Source organism: Orbicella faveolata, unplaced genomic scaffold, assembly GCF_042242905.1.
Source record: "Orbicella faveolata isolate gen_17 unplaced genomic scaffold, um_ofav_v1 contig_46, whole genome shotgun sequence".
NCBI lineage: Eukaryota > Metazoa > Cnidaria > Anthozoa > Scleractinia > Merulinidae > Orbicella > Orbicella faveolata.
Genome location: NW_028301576.1, coordinates 15712514 through 15729111, shown reverse-complemented (window position 1 = coordinate 15729111; position 16598 = coordinate 15712514). Strand labels below are relative to the sequence as shown.

Genomic DNA, 16598 nt, shown 5'->3' with positions numbered 1-16598 from the left:
TAAATTGGAAAATTTACTGCGATGATCATACTTCACTTTCATCTACTACCGCAGTTCAAATATGAATTATTTCATATATACTTCACATCATTTCACTCACGGGAAGATATGAACTCAATTAATTGACCTCGCTCCCAATGTGTGGCTTCATAGCTCAGTTGGTAGAGCATCGCAGCGGTATCGCGGAGGTCACGGGTTCGAATCCCGTTGAAGCCCTGATTTTTTTCAGGCTTCTTCTTTCCAGTTGCTTAAATTGGAAAATTTACTGCGATGATCATACTTCACTTTCACTTATATCATTTGTGCAATGTTATACTGCACAGAGGGGGGAAACGAATCAGATGTAAAATGGATACACAGCAAACCCGTTATGTGATCTGTCACGGCACAATCAACAGGACAAAGCCAGTCTAAGTAGTCAGGCATTTTCGGATTGGCAGCTTTTCACCGTTACACTCCACGGTCAAAACGAGGAGACTTGAAAAAAAGAGCTTCCGAGCCAGCCTATCTTGTTTGTAACGCGGGTGCGGGTGGGGATGGGTCTGATCAAGTTGTCTGCCAAAAAATGGGAGTGCACATTCACGCACTAATTTGTCTGATATTGTTTTGTTGCCTTGTAAGGGAAGCCGGCATTGATCAGTGATCACCATTGATGTAGCTTCACACAACTCCTTGAGTATGATGTTTTGTCTTAATATTTATTAGTCTTCAACACCTCAACTGCAACGATTGATGGACAACGCAATGGTATACCTTCTCTTTATAAGTATTGATTCCGCGTTTTCTTCGGATACAAACCGACAAAAATCTGGCACAAAAATACCTTCCGTGGTTCGATCTCCTAAATTTTATTCATTAACGGACTGGTCCTGCAAGCGTTTCGCAGCACTGCGACTTTGGTGACTCTCAACTCTCCAAGCGTCACGCAACCTTTGGAAAGAACTTCCGTCACACAACGCCTCTAAGGAGTGTTCGCTTTGTAGGATGGGGAATCGTCCTCTAGATTGTAACTCAGTGTAGCGGCGCTTGCGTCATTTCTCGCTGCTTGTTCATTATCAGTCTCATCGTCGCAATCATTTTGTTTTTGACGAATGTAAGAATAAAGTTTGACTGTGACGGAGCTAGCCGCTCGAATTTCTTTACCGTAACGGTACATCATCTTCCAGACATCACCTGGCAAAGAAGAAAATAAAAAATTATGTCAAATACGAACAAGGTCAGAAAAAGCTGAAGATATGACTTGGCTCCCAAAGCTTGCGTCTTCCTTTAAAATAAAATACATTTTCTCGCTCACACTAATCATGCTTTTATCCTGTGCCTCTGCACAGGCAAAATCCAACTGTTTGGAACGAATTAATCGCAAACAGTTGTCTAACCTACAGGGTGTTGCGTGAGTTCCAGTTTACACTAGCAGCATGACAGTCCAAAAATTTAACGGTTTTTATAAACTCAAGCAACGTTTTCCTCCGTTAACTTGAGAGGAGAAGCGTTACGTGACGAGCCGCGCGACGGCGACCTCCGTTAACAGGTCACGCAATTCGGTCACACAACTTTGTTTAACACAAGCTCAATACTTACTAACTGTTAATTTTCGCTCTGAGATGAACGAGTGGATGTTGAGAAGGTCTTCTGCTAACTCCTAACAAATAAGACATGATATGTTAGTTTTTCTGTACAACGACCGTCATCAAAATGGTTCCTCTCACTACTGTACGAACAAGTTATTTTGCACACAAGTGCTAAAAAAATAGTACAAATATAAAATAGGAAAACAGGACACTATTCGCGGTCCAGCAGATTGTTAGGTAAAAAAAAAAGACAGCATCTCCGAACTCAACTCACAGCATCTCCGAACGTGAAGTAAACGAGGTCCCTGGAACATGCAGAACTTGCCATCATTTGAATCAATCCTGAAAGATTATAAGGCGAGAAAAAAAAAACGCACTGAATTAGATGGAGCGCGGAATTTCTCTCGTAGAATTTTTTGCAGGAAAAATAACCGAGACAAACTGATCGCTACGGCAAAGAATCAGGAAATACCTTTGACCCTTGAATCGCCTCCAAACGCACCACAACCCCAGTTTCCTAAAAAAGGAAGGTAGCGAGCGATGTTACTGACCAGAAGTTATTTTTGAAGCAATTCTCGGCAACACCGTAAGGCAGCTGCGTGTGACACTAAACCTTACATTCACTTTATATGGCGCTGTTGCACTCACTACCACCCAGGTTAAGCAGTATTAAAGATTGCGTAGATATTTCAGTTACACAAGTAAAACTGAAGCCAGGAAAACGTTCTTTAGCAGAACAGCAAAGGTTAGTAATGAATTACTGGTTTGAGTATACGATAAGACAGGCTTTGGTTTAAGGCACAAATTTGGCTCTACAGAATTCTTACCGAGATGCAATAATGGGAAATTGTACAGTCTGACTAGTCCTACATAACCCTACACAGCCCAGACAGCAAATAATGTGAATAGTAACGAGTGACTTTGCTCCTGTTTCAATAGCACTAACTCTTGGGCGATCTTCTGTATTGATTAAGTCTCTTACACCATTTATGATCAACCAACCTGTCGCAATTGCTGGAAGATATTTCCGTTCTACAGGAAGATAAAATCCACAGTACGCCTGAAGGAAAAAAGTGTTACTATTGATTCAATGTAAACTGAAGGCTCTGACAAAGATCGTGATAATCAAACGCAACAATGAATTTACAAGAACCCTAGCCGCTTGAGCAGGTTCAATTTAAACATTTAGGAGACACCGGTCGAGTTGCCCTATGTTTAATGATTTAGCGTTGGGATAACGATCGAGAGGTTATTTGTTATCTCCTTTACTAAGAGCTATTATTCACACTTTTCCCCTCTCTGTCATCGAGGATTACGAAAAATAAGGTAAGGTAAAGTCTGAGACGGCGGACGACCATACATTCACTCTTATTTTATTCTCTCTACAACGGCCACCTCTACACAACAGCAATGGCCAGTAAAACGCGTTCCAACTGCTGAAATAACCTCTTGGAAACAGTTAATCAACGACTAAACAGCATTTTTTAGTGTTAAAGTTGATAAAAATTGATCTGTATCGCGCGCGACGCTGGGTTGACGAAAATTGAACTGTACCGCGCGTCCTTGGGTTCTGTTTCTGTTAACCCTTTGAATACCAACTACGCATATATGCGTAATTAATGGTGGTGCTCTTTGTACCACTTGTGACGTCATCAATTTAAATGTCATCAGATATTCTTGATAAGCAGATAGTAGTACTAGGCTAGGCCTTTCCGCACAATGGTCAGGTTTAAATATCGACGACATTCCGATGTCGCAAATCGAAAAACAACGTGCAAAAACGGTGGTAAAATGGTCCCCTACTCCTATCCTTGATCAAGGTCCATTTCTAGGCTTCGCCCGTAATTAACATCCAACTTTCCACAGCAGCCAGAAAGAACATACAATGCAAAAGGTAGCCAGTATAAAAGGGCCGGGAAAAACAGAAAGGAAAGGGGCAACGAACAAAATTGAGAACGGTTAATGGCAAAAAAAAACCTGACTAAACGGTTAAAAACGGTATTTTTTGGCGAAAGTTTGATATTCAAAGGGTTAAGTTTCTGTTTTATTAATACACTTTGATTTACATATATGCTAATAGACATTTTCGAAAAAAAATGTTGCACCTCCGAGAACAAAAACGTGCTATATTACACGCTTACCTCCACATAACGGCCACCTCGATACAACCACTTTCCTCTGTTCCCGAGGTGGCCGTTAGGGAGAGGTTCGACTATATGACATACTGTAGGGAAAGGGAGTGATTGAACGTGATTGTCTTTCAAAGCCTTACACAAGAAATACCTTGTCTAGTTCTCTTTTGAGCAAGCCAGCTTGAAACTGGTCTGTGTAACAGCGGAACACATGTGCATCTATGGCGACGATCTTGGAATGCCGTCGTCCCCACGAGTCCCTAAAAAACAGCCACAAATTAAGAACTCGGAGTGAGATGTGTGCGTGTTACTGCGTGCATTCTCGCGCGTGAACGCGCGGCTAAATACGCGCTTGTGCGACCTTGACGGCCAGAAGTACTTTGATAGTTTACATCTACTTATTTTGTTTTGTTTTGTATATTTAATCTTGTACCAAGTTTGTGATACTTATGTGTAGCAATGTATTTGTTGTGCCTCTTTCCTGACTCTTACATTTTTAATTATTATAATTACGGTCACCCAACTAGTTTAGCTTTTTAGCTATTTTGGGTGTCCCACTTCTGTATGTACTGTACTGTTTATTTATATATTTATAATTATAATCTTGTAAATTCTTTTAGTTGTTTACAGTAGTAGAAATAAACTGTTGTTGTTGTTGTATATTCTATAGGAGGTTTAATCAAGGGCGAGAGCGCAATGAAAGTTCTAATTACCAGAATGCAAGAAGTCCCTAGTTTCCCTGCTACAAGGATTTCTGTATCTAATCACTATTGCGTCCTCAGCGTGTTCTTACCTGGTTGTTTCATCAACATGGTCCCCAGCCCATCTGAACGTGTGCGCATACCCAATGTAATCACTGTACCGTTCAGCACCTTAAACACAACATGCTGATTATCAACGAGGTTAAGACAACGTTTAGGAAAGTAATGGTCTACACTAGAGCCACAGTTATTTACGAACCAGTTTAAACCAAAGAAATCTATTCTCTGTTAAAGTAATTACGCTTTTGCCCAACTCACCGCATTTCCATACACCGAGAAGAGAGTTGAAAATATGACGCACAGCGTAGTTTTTTTGACAAACATTGAGGTGCTTCATTGGTCAAGTACAGTAAGTTAGGTAGAGCACATTTACCTGTTACAATAAGGCATTCATTGCTATCAAGACGCTCACAAAACAGCCGGGACAGGATCAGTTCTGGACATATAAGGAACCTGATTTCCTCCTGTACACAGCCCTGTGTGAAAACAAGATTATCTAGCATCAGAGGTCCGCAATGCGTGCTGACAGATTCCATCTCATTCTGTAAAAAAAGGAAGAAGTGGGTTTCAAATTCAAAGCCAACCAATGATATCTTACCTCTCCTATAACACCTCCTCCAATGTATTTGTTGGCAAAATCAACCTGAAACAAAATTAAAATGAGATACGTTTATGTGCTGCTTTATGCTACGGAAAATGCTGAATGAATTATCTGCTAAAGAAGTGTGGGCCAGTAAGCCATGTAAAGCAAGAATCTACATCACGTCAAGAAAGACCACCAAACAACAGAGATTAAATAAAAAGCACCTGAAGGAATCCTGCTCCATTGTCCTCTATTGTTCCCTTAGTGGAGACATGCAGCTTGCCAAAAAGGGCCTGACATCTGAAATATAAATTCGGTACAAGCATTATCGCGTGACAACGTGACAAGAGACTATTATTTTACAACTTACAGTAATCAAATAATAAAAAAAATAGTCTCATCTATTACATTCTTTTGGAGGCACTTTCTCGAATCCCCCACCCAACCCTCTTTACCACAAACTGAAAAAGGCTTAAGGTAAGCTACAATGGTTGTTGTCATTGGGTTCGCAACAATACTTACTTTTCCCATTCAGGCATTTTGCTAGATGTCATCATTTGTCGTCTAAATGTCACAGTACCTGTAGGCACTGTGGAATAGAAAATAAGACCACATAAGAGCTCGGGGCACTAGGGATTATAGACTTATTCAGTGTTGTTTTGTTATTACTTACTTTCCTTTGTTAATCTTCTAAAATAATGAAAAATAGCCTGAAGTTTCTCAGTTTTTACTGAATTTGTTCCTCCTTTCCCACCTTGGAATAACCTGAAAGATATGCAAAGGATATCAAAATGTAACATTGACAATAAGACACAGTTCATTACTATACAGATGAGTTCTTTTGTGTTGTTCTGGCCCAGGGCTCCTTTCTCGAAAGTTCCGGTGGTTAACAGTCTTAAAATGCTGTTTTTAGTTTGCTGTGTTTACATTCAAGATTGAGATATTGCAGTGTAATAAATTTGAAATTCAAACAATAAAAAATATCAATATTGAAACAGAAATCTCCTAAATATATCACACAGTGATTAGCACAGTAAGTTTTGTCAAGAGTGCTACACTATAATTTCTGGAAAAAAGTATTCTACGTACATTACATACATACTTTATTTTGCTTTGGATAACAAGCAATGATATAAAATTATGTTATGTTATCCTATGGATAACAATACATACTCCTTCAACAACCATGGCCAAAAATGTAATCCAATGCAGTAGAGTCAAAAGGCAATGCTACCATGAACTTAAAAACTTACTGTACCTATTAAAATTGATATCTGGAAATGACGAATACTCTGAATGCTTGTATGAGTTTCTCCGTGGAAATGTACAGAAGAAGGCATTGGCTAGCAAACAAGCTACCTGAAAAAAACAAAAAACAAAACAAAACAAAACAAAACAAAAAATGAAATAAAGTAAAATAAAAATGATTTCAAGTATAACTAAACATAAATTTACAAATAATTGTGAATTAACATTGAAGAGATGAAGGTAAGACTCTAGAAACAAAAGGAGACCAGTTGTTCATTACCACAATATTTATTTCTGATTAAAAAGCATTGTCATAAAACACTGTACGCATTATTCAAACCTTCCCTCACCTGCTCCTGGCTCATTGTTAAGGTGTGATTCTGCTGCCGTTTTAGAAGAGGAATTGCCTGAAAGAAACATTGTAAGTAATATTTTAATATTAGTAGCAGAAACAGATTTTTCCAAAATTTGAAGAAAAAAATTAATAATGTTTATCATTTAAAAAAGGTTGTGTCTGTGATCATAACATCCTCAAATACTGGAGTTTCGAAGTGTAAGGTACATGTGTACAAGATTCTCCCAAGTACAATACTCATGACAGAAACCCTAAATAATTATCACGTTGCTGCCAAGAGAGGAAGTGTGTACAAAATAATATTATTGAGATTACAGTTCACAGTTTCCATGTCTTGTTCAAAATAATATTTACAGTTAGACCTTGGCCAGTGTTTCAACTCTGAGTTCAGTCTACTGATCATAACATCACCTTGCTCCACTCCCTGCACTCATAAACTCTCCATTAGTCATTGACCAAACAGGATTTGGTGTGCGGAATTTTCCTTGCAGTGATGGAACATTTTTATTACAGTATTCCACTATTGTGTATAAACAGATACCTGAGTACACAAAGTGGGAAGACGAAGAGCAAGAGAGACCATGGCTGGTAATGTCTTACTGAAGAATTCATTTCTTCTGCTGGCATCCAATACCTAAGACAAAGGGTACTTGTAAAGTTACAGCACAACAAGTCTGGTAAAACGTTCTACCTAAAACTTCCAAAAACCATTTTCATAAATGGCTGCCAATTTAAAATTCTTTTGTACGCATTTAAATTACCCAGCTAACCTCGTTTGAGAGTAAAAATTCTTTTAAATTATCAACTCAAAAACAAGGTTACTTAGGCTAATTTTAATACTTACAAAAGAATTTTTAATTGGCAGCCATTTACGAATATGGTCTCTAGCATGTTCAAAACTCGGTTAAGGTGGCTCAACACAGTGTTCTGTTTTTTTGAGACTTTTAGAACTAGGTGTGATTTTTCAGTCTTGGAACTGCACTGTTTTGAATGGCTGTGCAAGTTTTTAAAGGTAACTCTCTACTGTACATTTCATTGTGTTTAAGTCTTAAATTAAGGTTGCACTGTTCTGTTGCATAGCATCAAACTTGACCCAATTTTCGCCATCAATTGCATCTATCTTAAAAACTAAGCCGGTGACCCATATTTTTTTAATATAAAAATCTTTTTGTTACACACAGATGAAGAAACAGGGAAAATTAGAAAAAATTGAAGGGGTGAGTGCAAAACCACGCTAAGTGACGATTTGGGTGAAAAAAAAAATTTTCGCGAAAGGGCTTGAATTTTTGCATGTGGTCTTCAATGTAATAGAAAAACGTGGTCCTGTATTTTTGTCGCTGGTTTTTGCTTTGTTTATAAAGAGGCCGCTAGGAAAACCGAGTGGTTTTTCTGCATACGCAATATCTTGAAAACGAAGCGAAGCTTAGCGGAAAAACTACGGGACATTGTTAAACATACCTAAACAAAACTGCATGCGAAATTTGGAGTGTTTTCGACAAAGTTCACTTTTGATTAAAATACCTAGTGCCCTTTTCCCGCCGAGGTCTTCAAATAAACGAAGCCGGGCCTTTGTTATGATAAACAGAGCTGATCCTTTGTTATAATAGCCAAACCAAGCCTTTGTTATAAGTCGAAGTCTCGCCTTGGTTTATTATAACAAAGGATCGGCCCGCCGCGTCCACAAGGACTTTGATTTCACTTAGAAAGCAGCAAAATGTCAATTTCACGCAATGTATAAGCTCAAAAATGTTGATTTTAGGTCAAAAAAGGCTTAAACGTTGATTTCACGTTAACGCGTGACAGCAAGGAGGTTGATTTCTCTTAGAAACGAGCAAAATGTCAATTTCACACAACGCATAAGCTCAATGATGTTGATTTTGGGTCTAAATAGGTTAAAATGTTGATTTGACGTTAACACGTGACGGCAAGGAGGTTGATTTCACTTAGAAACCAACAAAATGTCAATTTCACGCAGCGCATAAGCTCAATGATGTTGATTTCAGGTCTAAATAGGTTAAAATGTTGATTTCACGTTAACGCGTGACGGCAAGGATATTGGTTTCACTTAGAAACCAGCAAAATGTCAATGTCATGCAGCGCATACGCTCAACGATGTTGATTTCAGGTCTAAATGGGTTAAAATGTTGATTTCACGTTAACGTGTGACGGCAAGGATGTTGGTTTCACTTAGAAACCAGCAAAATGTCAATTTCACGCAGCGCATAAGCTCAATGATGTTAATTTCAGGTCTAAATAGGTTAAAATGTTGATTTCACGTTAACGCTTGACGGCAAGGATGCTAGTTTCACTTAGAAAACAGCAAAATGGTAATTTCATGCAACTTATAAGCTCAATGATGTTGATTTCATGTGAAAACGTGCTATAAATAGGGCTGACAGATTAACAGATTAACCCTTCTCCGCAACGTACGGGTCTCCATACATCTGCATGTCCACTGATCCCAGAAGCTCAAAACACTACAAATCATGCCGATTTGAAATAAAATCAACGCAACCTGGATCACAGATCTATGTTACAATCGATCGCTACTTGTTGGCCATTCTTATGTTTAAACAATCTAGTTACCAGTTCGAGAAACGTCTGCAGCACGTGATCGCAATGCATGCCGGGAAGGGTCTTTACACCTCGTGCACGGGAAAACATGGTGGTCGATACAAGACAAATTTTATAAGTCTAAAACCAGTTCTCGCTTTCCAAACTTTGACTCTAGCAACGCTTGGCAAATGGGCCACGACTCTCCAGAGGGTATTTTTCTTGGGCAAGAACTGCTCTTGGACTTTGCTGCCTGGCTCGATCTGACTTTGAATGCTGATAACACGATTACGGTATATCAGCTGCCTTCGAAGTTTCAGAACACATTTCGATTCTTTAAAACGTGCTGATGACTTACGGGTTTATTGAGACTTTATGATGCCTCTCAACCACCAGGCAGGCATACAAGGTACTTTAAAACAATGCTTAAGATATTAGTTGACAGAGTTCTAATGCGGCACATCTCTTTTTTGTTCGATGAATTTCGTTTGATGCTCGATCGATTCACGTGTTGTGCTCACGTCAGAATAACCGATGTAAACAATCTGTTCCCAGATTTCCACTCTATATATGCTGTGAGATTTGATTTTGACTTCATACACTATAAACAGTCTGCCTGTTTGCATTCCGCTTTTGCTGTTGAACATATTTTTGCATTAAAAAAGTGGGGTCACCAGATCAGTTTATGAGATATTAGCTTCGTGGATAAGTAATTTTTAGCGCTCGTTCTACACGCAAAATAAAATCTCAACTTTGCAAGATCACACTTTGCACACGTGTGAAGGCAGTCCGCTGCTCAGGAAAGCCCGCAATTCCATGCGAATAAACGTGAATACCCGTGAATAGTGTTTTCTTTTTGCTGTTGCTGTTAGCAGCATGAGCGGTAGAAGAAGAGTACCATAAATACCCGAAGGTAGACTGGCCTAGTGAAAAGAACGAAGAAAACTTGAAGAGTTATTTTTCCTGCTGTTTTTTAGATTGATAACTGGTGCAATCGATCACAACATCAATCACAATTTTCGTTTATGTTCCAACACAGCGGTTTAAAAGAATGTTTTTTTATTTGAAATTGACTGAAGGATGGATGTTTTTGAAGATAAAATAAGCGATATTGCAAACAGCTCACTAAACTAGGTGGAAACAAAGGTTTACGAAGTAGGCCTTGGGCCGCCATGTTTGTTGTGAGTTTTGCAAACTTGAAACCTTGTGCACTTTCTCGCGACCCCTCGGGTGATCGCATGATACCTAGCACTGAAGTGCGCGTTAGAGCCCAGGCTTCTCACGGAAATATTACTATTTGAGCCACCTTAAAAGCACATCACATGGTACAGAGGGGGAAATCATGACATACAAGGATGTGTGCGTCAAGCAGATGTACATGTAATGTTGAGTACACAGTCACAGCATGTGCACAAGCTAAACAACAACTTCCAAGGTGCTGATCCATGATTTCTCAAGATCAAGCAATGCTGACAATGAACATCGAGTGCTGTGCAGCTTGTCTGAATGCTATGGTTACCTCATTAAAGTAGCTGTGTAGAGCTTCAAAGTTCCACCTCTTTGAATAATGAGCATTGTACTTCAAAATAGCATCCTGTGACAAAACAGAATATTTATAGTCTTTACGTAATAATCTGCAGTGTTCTTTTACCTTCAAAATTACGAGCACTAACTAAAGTAACCACTGACGGACCCACCAGCCAGTGATTACATGTAAATGTTGTAAATGTTGATGTTGATTAAATGTTGATTAAATGTTGCAAAAACCTTAAAAAAACAAGGTAAAAATGGTAAATACACAGTCAATACACCAACAAAAAATAAACAAAATTAGTTTCTGCAGACTTCTTAGAACTGTAATCTAAAACCCCACTCTAAGGTTGCAAGAAAGGTCATAAGCTTATTTTGTTTCAAACTCTCAGTCACCTGCAATTCAGCTGAGTTTGTAATTGATCCTAGCAAGGTTGATTCTATGAGCTCCCATCTGTTCTGAATAACTTTTTTCTCATAGTCCTAAAAAAAAGACAAAGGAAGATGCAAATCAGCTATTGACAGATGGAACCATTACTGTGCTTCAAGCCAATAATCCACAGCTGATGATTGTCTGCATTCTCCACACCCCTTGACTTGATAATGTGTTGAAACTGTTTGGAGAAATTCACTGTAAGTTGTAGTTGAACAAACAAACAAAAAAAACAAACAAATAAACAAGTATACTAATTTTTAATTCAACCCAAAGTTAGAGGAGAAATTACAATATTATACCAAAAGAAAAAAAAAATGATAGGGGTGCCAGTTACTCAAAATAACCTAAGAGTTAAAATAAAATAAGAGATGACTGTTAAAAGATCAAGGGATAAATGATTCAGATTATATAGTCACCTGCGCTGGGTAGAGGTTTTCCCTGGAGCATGGCATTCGTACATGGTTTTTATCCCATTTGTCCCTAAAAATTAACGCAAGCAACTTTATTTGTTAACTAAAAGATTGTAAGCTAGAAGAGTAGCTAAAACCAAAAAGAAATGACAAAAAAGTAAAATACATTAAAGAGAACTTGCATGTAATAGAAGAAAAATTATTTAATCCCGTGAGCTAAAGATATGCTTTCCCTATAACTGTCTCTTAGATCTCCTGCGAAATTGCATGAGCAATGTATATTTGTGTGGTACTGCTTGGTAATTAATAAAGCAAACCAGTGTACGTATTTAGTGCAGTTTTCCATGACATCAGGCTGTAGCTTTTCTATGTGTGAGACTTTACCAAAAAGTCATAATTTCGAAGACTGAGCTAACAGGATTTCATCTGTTTTTTCATAGCATTTAATGTAGAATACCCTTTAAAGCAAACAATTTTCACATACATTTGTAGAATTACCTGTAGTTCTCATGAGAGGGTTTTGGAGGTTCAGCAAAGTCAGTTGAATGAGATGGCTGGAAAAGAAGGTTGTCATATAAAACACTGGATGAGAAGGAGTGAATATTGTTGATTCTTGGACTCTAAATTTTTTCCTACAATTGACTGCTAACCTTTATACAGTAATACTGTTTTCTAAAATAATTAATAAACCATTTGCTTTCCGTAATTTTTTGTCTGAAAGTCGAATCTGAGTCAGTTGTGCTGATTATTTGCTCATGGAAAACTGTCTAGCTTAACAATCATTTAATCAATATATCAAGTAGAAACACGAGTGAAAGTTCGGGAAAATGAGAAATGATGTAGGAACATGAGCCACAGCCCAATGAAAGCTTTTTTGAGTTCTCCCAAACTTTCATGAATGTTGCTATTTAATAATTAGATTATGAGCTTGAGATTTCTATTGCACGATAGTTGACTCGAGCTGGGACCTTATCAACTATCATGTGAGGGCACAGCCCGAAGGTGCAGCCCAACTCAACTATCACGCATAGAAATTGAGAGCGAATAATCTAATATTATTGTTTTATTATAAATCTACTAGTCATTAAAAACTTTATCTAAATCCTCTTCACAGACACTTCAATTTACAATTATCAAAAAGAAATTTTTTGTTCCTTGTTCCATAAATACATCAACAGCCCATGCTAGTTCTGTTTTTCTATTGAGTTACAAAAGTACTGACAGCTTTTAATAACCATTTTCTTACAACTGAAAGCATTTTCCAATGTTAAGTGGTAACCTGGTAACCAGAAATAGTAATCACTTACTCGCACTAACACAGTGTGATCAGGTTGAGCAGCTAAAGGAGGTAATGTCGGAGAACAAGTAGGAATTCTGTTCAGACTTTGAAGAGGAGCTCCCTGCAGGTGACAGAGCAGTATAACATTGTAATTGTATAATGGTGCATTGACATGACTTGCTTGTAGCTTAACCTGTGCTTGCTTGTTGAGATTTAGGAAGATTGGTGTGTATTATGATAGATGGCTAGACTAAAATATACACTCTGGCAAGAGGAGGGGTGGCCCTTCCCTTTGTAGGATCATGAAATTTAACACGAAGCCCAGTCCTCGCGCCAGTGGGGACAATAACAGGACTCAAAAATCTTGAATTCCAGCCTGCCCTTGGGACAAGTAGCTCTAAAATTTTGCTTACCCTGGACAAGTCTTAGTTTGCTCCATTAATGATTTATTTAGCGGACAACTTGCCTGATGCCTTGCCTATCAGGCCAGTGAGAATGAAAAGTTACTTGCCCAGAAGGAAAATCTACTTGTCCTAGACAACTGGATGGAACTTTTTTTGAGCCCTGAATAAGAGCAGTGTTTTCTGTTGAAGTGTCTCATCACTCCACTGTCAGAGCAAATTGCTATATTGGAAACTTACCCCTGAGACAAATCTGTCAGCTGTTTGGATGGAAGGCACCTCTTCAAGAGGAGGAGCTGTTAGAGGTGAACTATAGGACAAAAAGTATGACATCCTTTAAAAGGATTACCTTTACAAGGAAATGCCAGCAATCATGGCTAATGAGGGAATGAACAAAGGAAGAAAGGATGGAAGGAGGGAACAAACGATCGAACGAACGAATTAACAAATGAATGCATAAATGCATGGCAGGAATAGCTGATGGCTGGAAAGATGGGTGGATGTACAGACAATGCAAACAACTGAATCAAGCCATGGACAGATAGATGGAAGGACAGATGTATTCATAGATGACACAACATATGAAAAATAAGCTACACAAAATCGCCCAATGGTAGAGAGTCACATGCATACTTACTCAGGGAAAAGTAAAGGAGAATCATCAAATCCAACAAGACCATCTTCAGTATCACTCAGTCCATCCTTACTGCCACCTTCAACAACCATGTCAGAACTAGCGGTGGATGTTGCTGATGTACAAGCTGTGTTTGACGCACTTCCTCTACAAAATAAATCAGTTCTAATGTGTTCAGTCTGGATGAAGACTTAAAATCTGTAAAGTTACAGTTTATACATGTAGCTAGTTATTGCTACTTCTACAGAAAACACTGTAAGTGAACTGTGCAAGTTTCCGGGAAAATTATTCGTGGGTAGCCATTACCACTATCATCTCTAATTTTGGGTGAGTGGAAATAGACAATGCAATAGTCTAATATATCAGAATGATGCTAATTAAAAAAAAAAGAAAGAAAGAAATACTGTTTAGTACTTAAACCTTAGTTTACAAATTATTATAACAAGTTTTTCTCTATGATATATGAGTGTTTTAAACAACGATATGACCTTTACAGGGTAACAAGTCGCAAAGTTCTGAAGTTGGTGGCTTTACTGTAGGAGTTAGCAGCTGATTTTGTCATCTTTTTCTACACAATGTACAGTTCCAGAAAATATCCATACTCCCCCCAGCTGATTGCTGTTCATTTTTTGTATGTTGGTTCTGAGAGTATAGTTGCACATAATGACAGCATTAAATAGTCCAGTTGATGACTTCCTTCACTGTTAAATTAAATAAAATATCATCTTCAATTTATTATTGCACTGAAATTTTGTTCATGTATTTATCCTTACCGTCTATTCTCAGCAGCATCTGCCAAAAGAGCTCTTTTCTTCTTTATTTCATCTTCTTGGACATTAAAGCTGTCTTGTGGAGATGCACCGTGTTGCATCTTTTGCTGTGAACAGTTTTCTTTCTTATCTTGTAAACACCAAAAAGAAATAAAATATGGTTTAGTAAAGAAGACAGCATGTGATGTGCAAGAGTATCATAAATAAACAAATCTTATTTGAGTCTCACTCACAGATGACTCTATCCTAATTTGGAAAATCAACACCTAAAAGGATAATGAAATCTCAAGAAGTATGATAAATCATTATTGTCCAGTTCTAAGCAAAAGCACATCCAAATACTTATGACCAATCAGTTATCATCATTTCACCCATTCTGATGCGAATACTAACAGGAGCAGTTTATGTGTTCTGCCTGTGTAACTGGACAGTACAAGTAATTGGCTGTTCTTTTTTTTTTTTTCTTTTTACTATATTTGGGTTCGTAGCCTAATTTGGTCCTGATATGTTCTACACATTAAATCAGAAAAAATGTTGATTTGAAGTTTAGAATCCTCTTTATACCTTGAGGTGGTAGAGACTATTAGTTTGCTTGCACAATGAGGTTTTTGCCTGGAAACAGGCATTTGTAGCACTCAATTAATCGTTTGTGACGTTTAAAAGTCTAGAAGTCAAGGAGTTTATAGTAAGGTAAAAAGATCCAGCAATGTTCTCAAATGAAAATGTTTGTTCCCTCAAAACAGGAAAAGTACATGTCTTTCTTAGTTTCACTACTGAATTAAGCTTGATCAAGGCTGTGGTCTAAGAAAAACTGAGAGGACGCCAAAGGCTCCTGACCATGAAATCGTGGATACCCAGCACTAAAGCTTGTATGAACAAAGAAAGTTTTTCCTGTTGCCTAAAGGCAAAAGTTAATCACCAGTGGCACCTGGACACCTCTAAAGCTCAGCCCTGTTAATGGATTTGCAGTTTTCATCAAAATGTTTGGCAGTTTCTTGGTTTTGAGTGATTTTCACGGTGCTTTTTCTGTTTTCTTACAAATGATAAGTGGTTTTCTGGTTTGTAGAGGGTCCCAATGTCCCCTTCATTCAAGGCAAATCTGTGTGACATTCAAGCAAAAAGAATAATCAGCTGCTTGATATTTCCCCTATATACTAGTGTACAACAATAATCTTTCCACTTAGTTTCAGAAGGTTATAAGCTTCAGGTGTCTTGTGCTGTTGGAAACATCCGCCCAGAATCATGAAAAAGCACAAAATTATGTGTCATTTTAATTGCAACCAACACTCATAAAGGGTTAACCAACACAATTATCCAGCTGATAATTGCTGTCACAAACAAAACGTTCGTTCGTTCGATTAATCTGTAACATAGGTTTTGCACGTTGATATAAGCTTACATGATATAAGCCTTATCCTCTAATTCTTACGATCAATTACTGCATTTGACAGCAGTAACAGTTAACATAGAACTTACCAAGAAGATTCCATTACTTTTCAGTCACACTCGGCGGTACGAACTTTAATAGAAAGCGATATTGTTTTTAACTCATTAATCATTCATTTTGTCCTGTCGCAGCACCGTCCCGACACGTTTGAGAGTGTACATGTTCGGAAACAGCCCCAATCTGGTTCGTCTTAAAACAACTCTGATGGCTATTCAGATGATTCAAGCCATGACTGGGAACTTAAATACAAGAATTTACATTGATAACAACCTGTCTTAACACTTTGACGTCTTAAAAACAATTTGCTAACTAAAGTCAAGATCTACCTGGGAGGTGAGGGGACACCTTCGACTTCGGGCTTGATTGGTGTCGTTTGAAACTCTCTTCAATGCTGCTTTGTTTGAGCCTTTTCCGTTTAGGTTCCTCACCAAACCTCGCATTCATTATTTATATTAAAGCTTAAATACATGAAGAATAAAAATCATGTGAAT

At 38.0% G+C, this 16598-nt stretch overlaps 1 protein-coding gene across 1 annotated transcript; it reads right to left on the bottom strand.

Annotated features, from left to right (window-relative positions):
• Nucleotides 1-677: 677 nt before the first annotated feature.
• LOC110047499 (poly(ADP-ribose) glycohydrolase-like) lies at nt 678-16574 on the bottom strand. The gene is made up of 24 exons (XM_089277500.1): nt 16434-16574; nt 14664-14790; nt 13894-14037; nt 13497-13566; nt 12884-12976; nt 12075-12130; nt 11583-11646; nt 11127-11213; nt 10720-10794; nt 7189-7281; nt 6643-6699; nt 6303-6403; nt 5718-5809; nt 5567-5633; nt 5269-5344; nt 5060-5104; nt 4835-4937; nt 4494-4572; nt 3852-3960; nt 2571-2628; nt 2041-2085; nt 1843-1910; nt 1579-1639; nt 678-1173 (listed from the first exon to the last, which is right to left on the bottom strand). The coding sequence occupies exons 1-24, from the start codon at nt 16549-16551 to the stop codon at nt 962-964; spliced, it is 2100 nt and encodes a 699-aa protein (XP_089133626.1). The 5' UTR covers nt 16552-16574; the 3' UTR covers nt 678-961.
• Between the last annotated feature and the right edge of the window lie 24 nt (nt 16575-16598).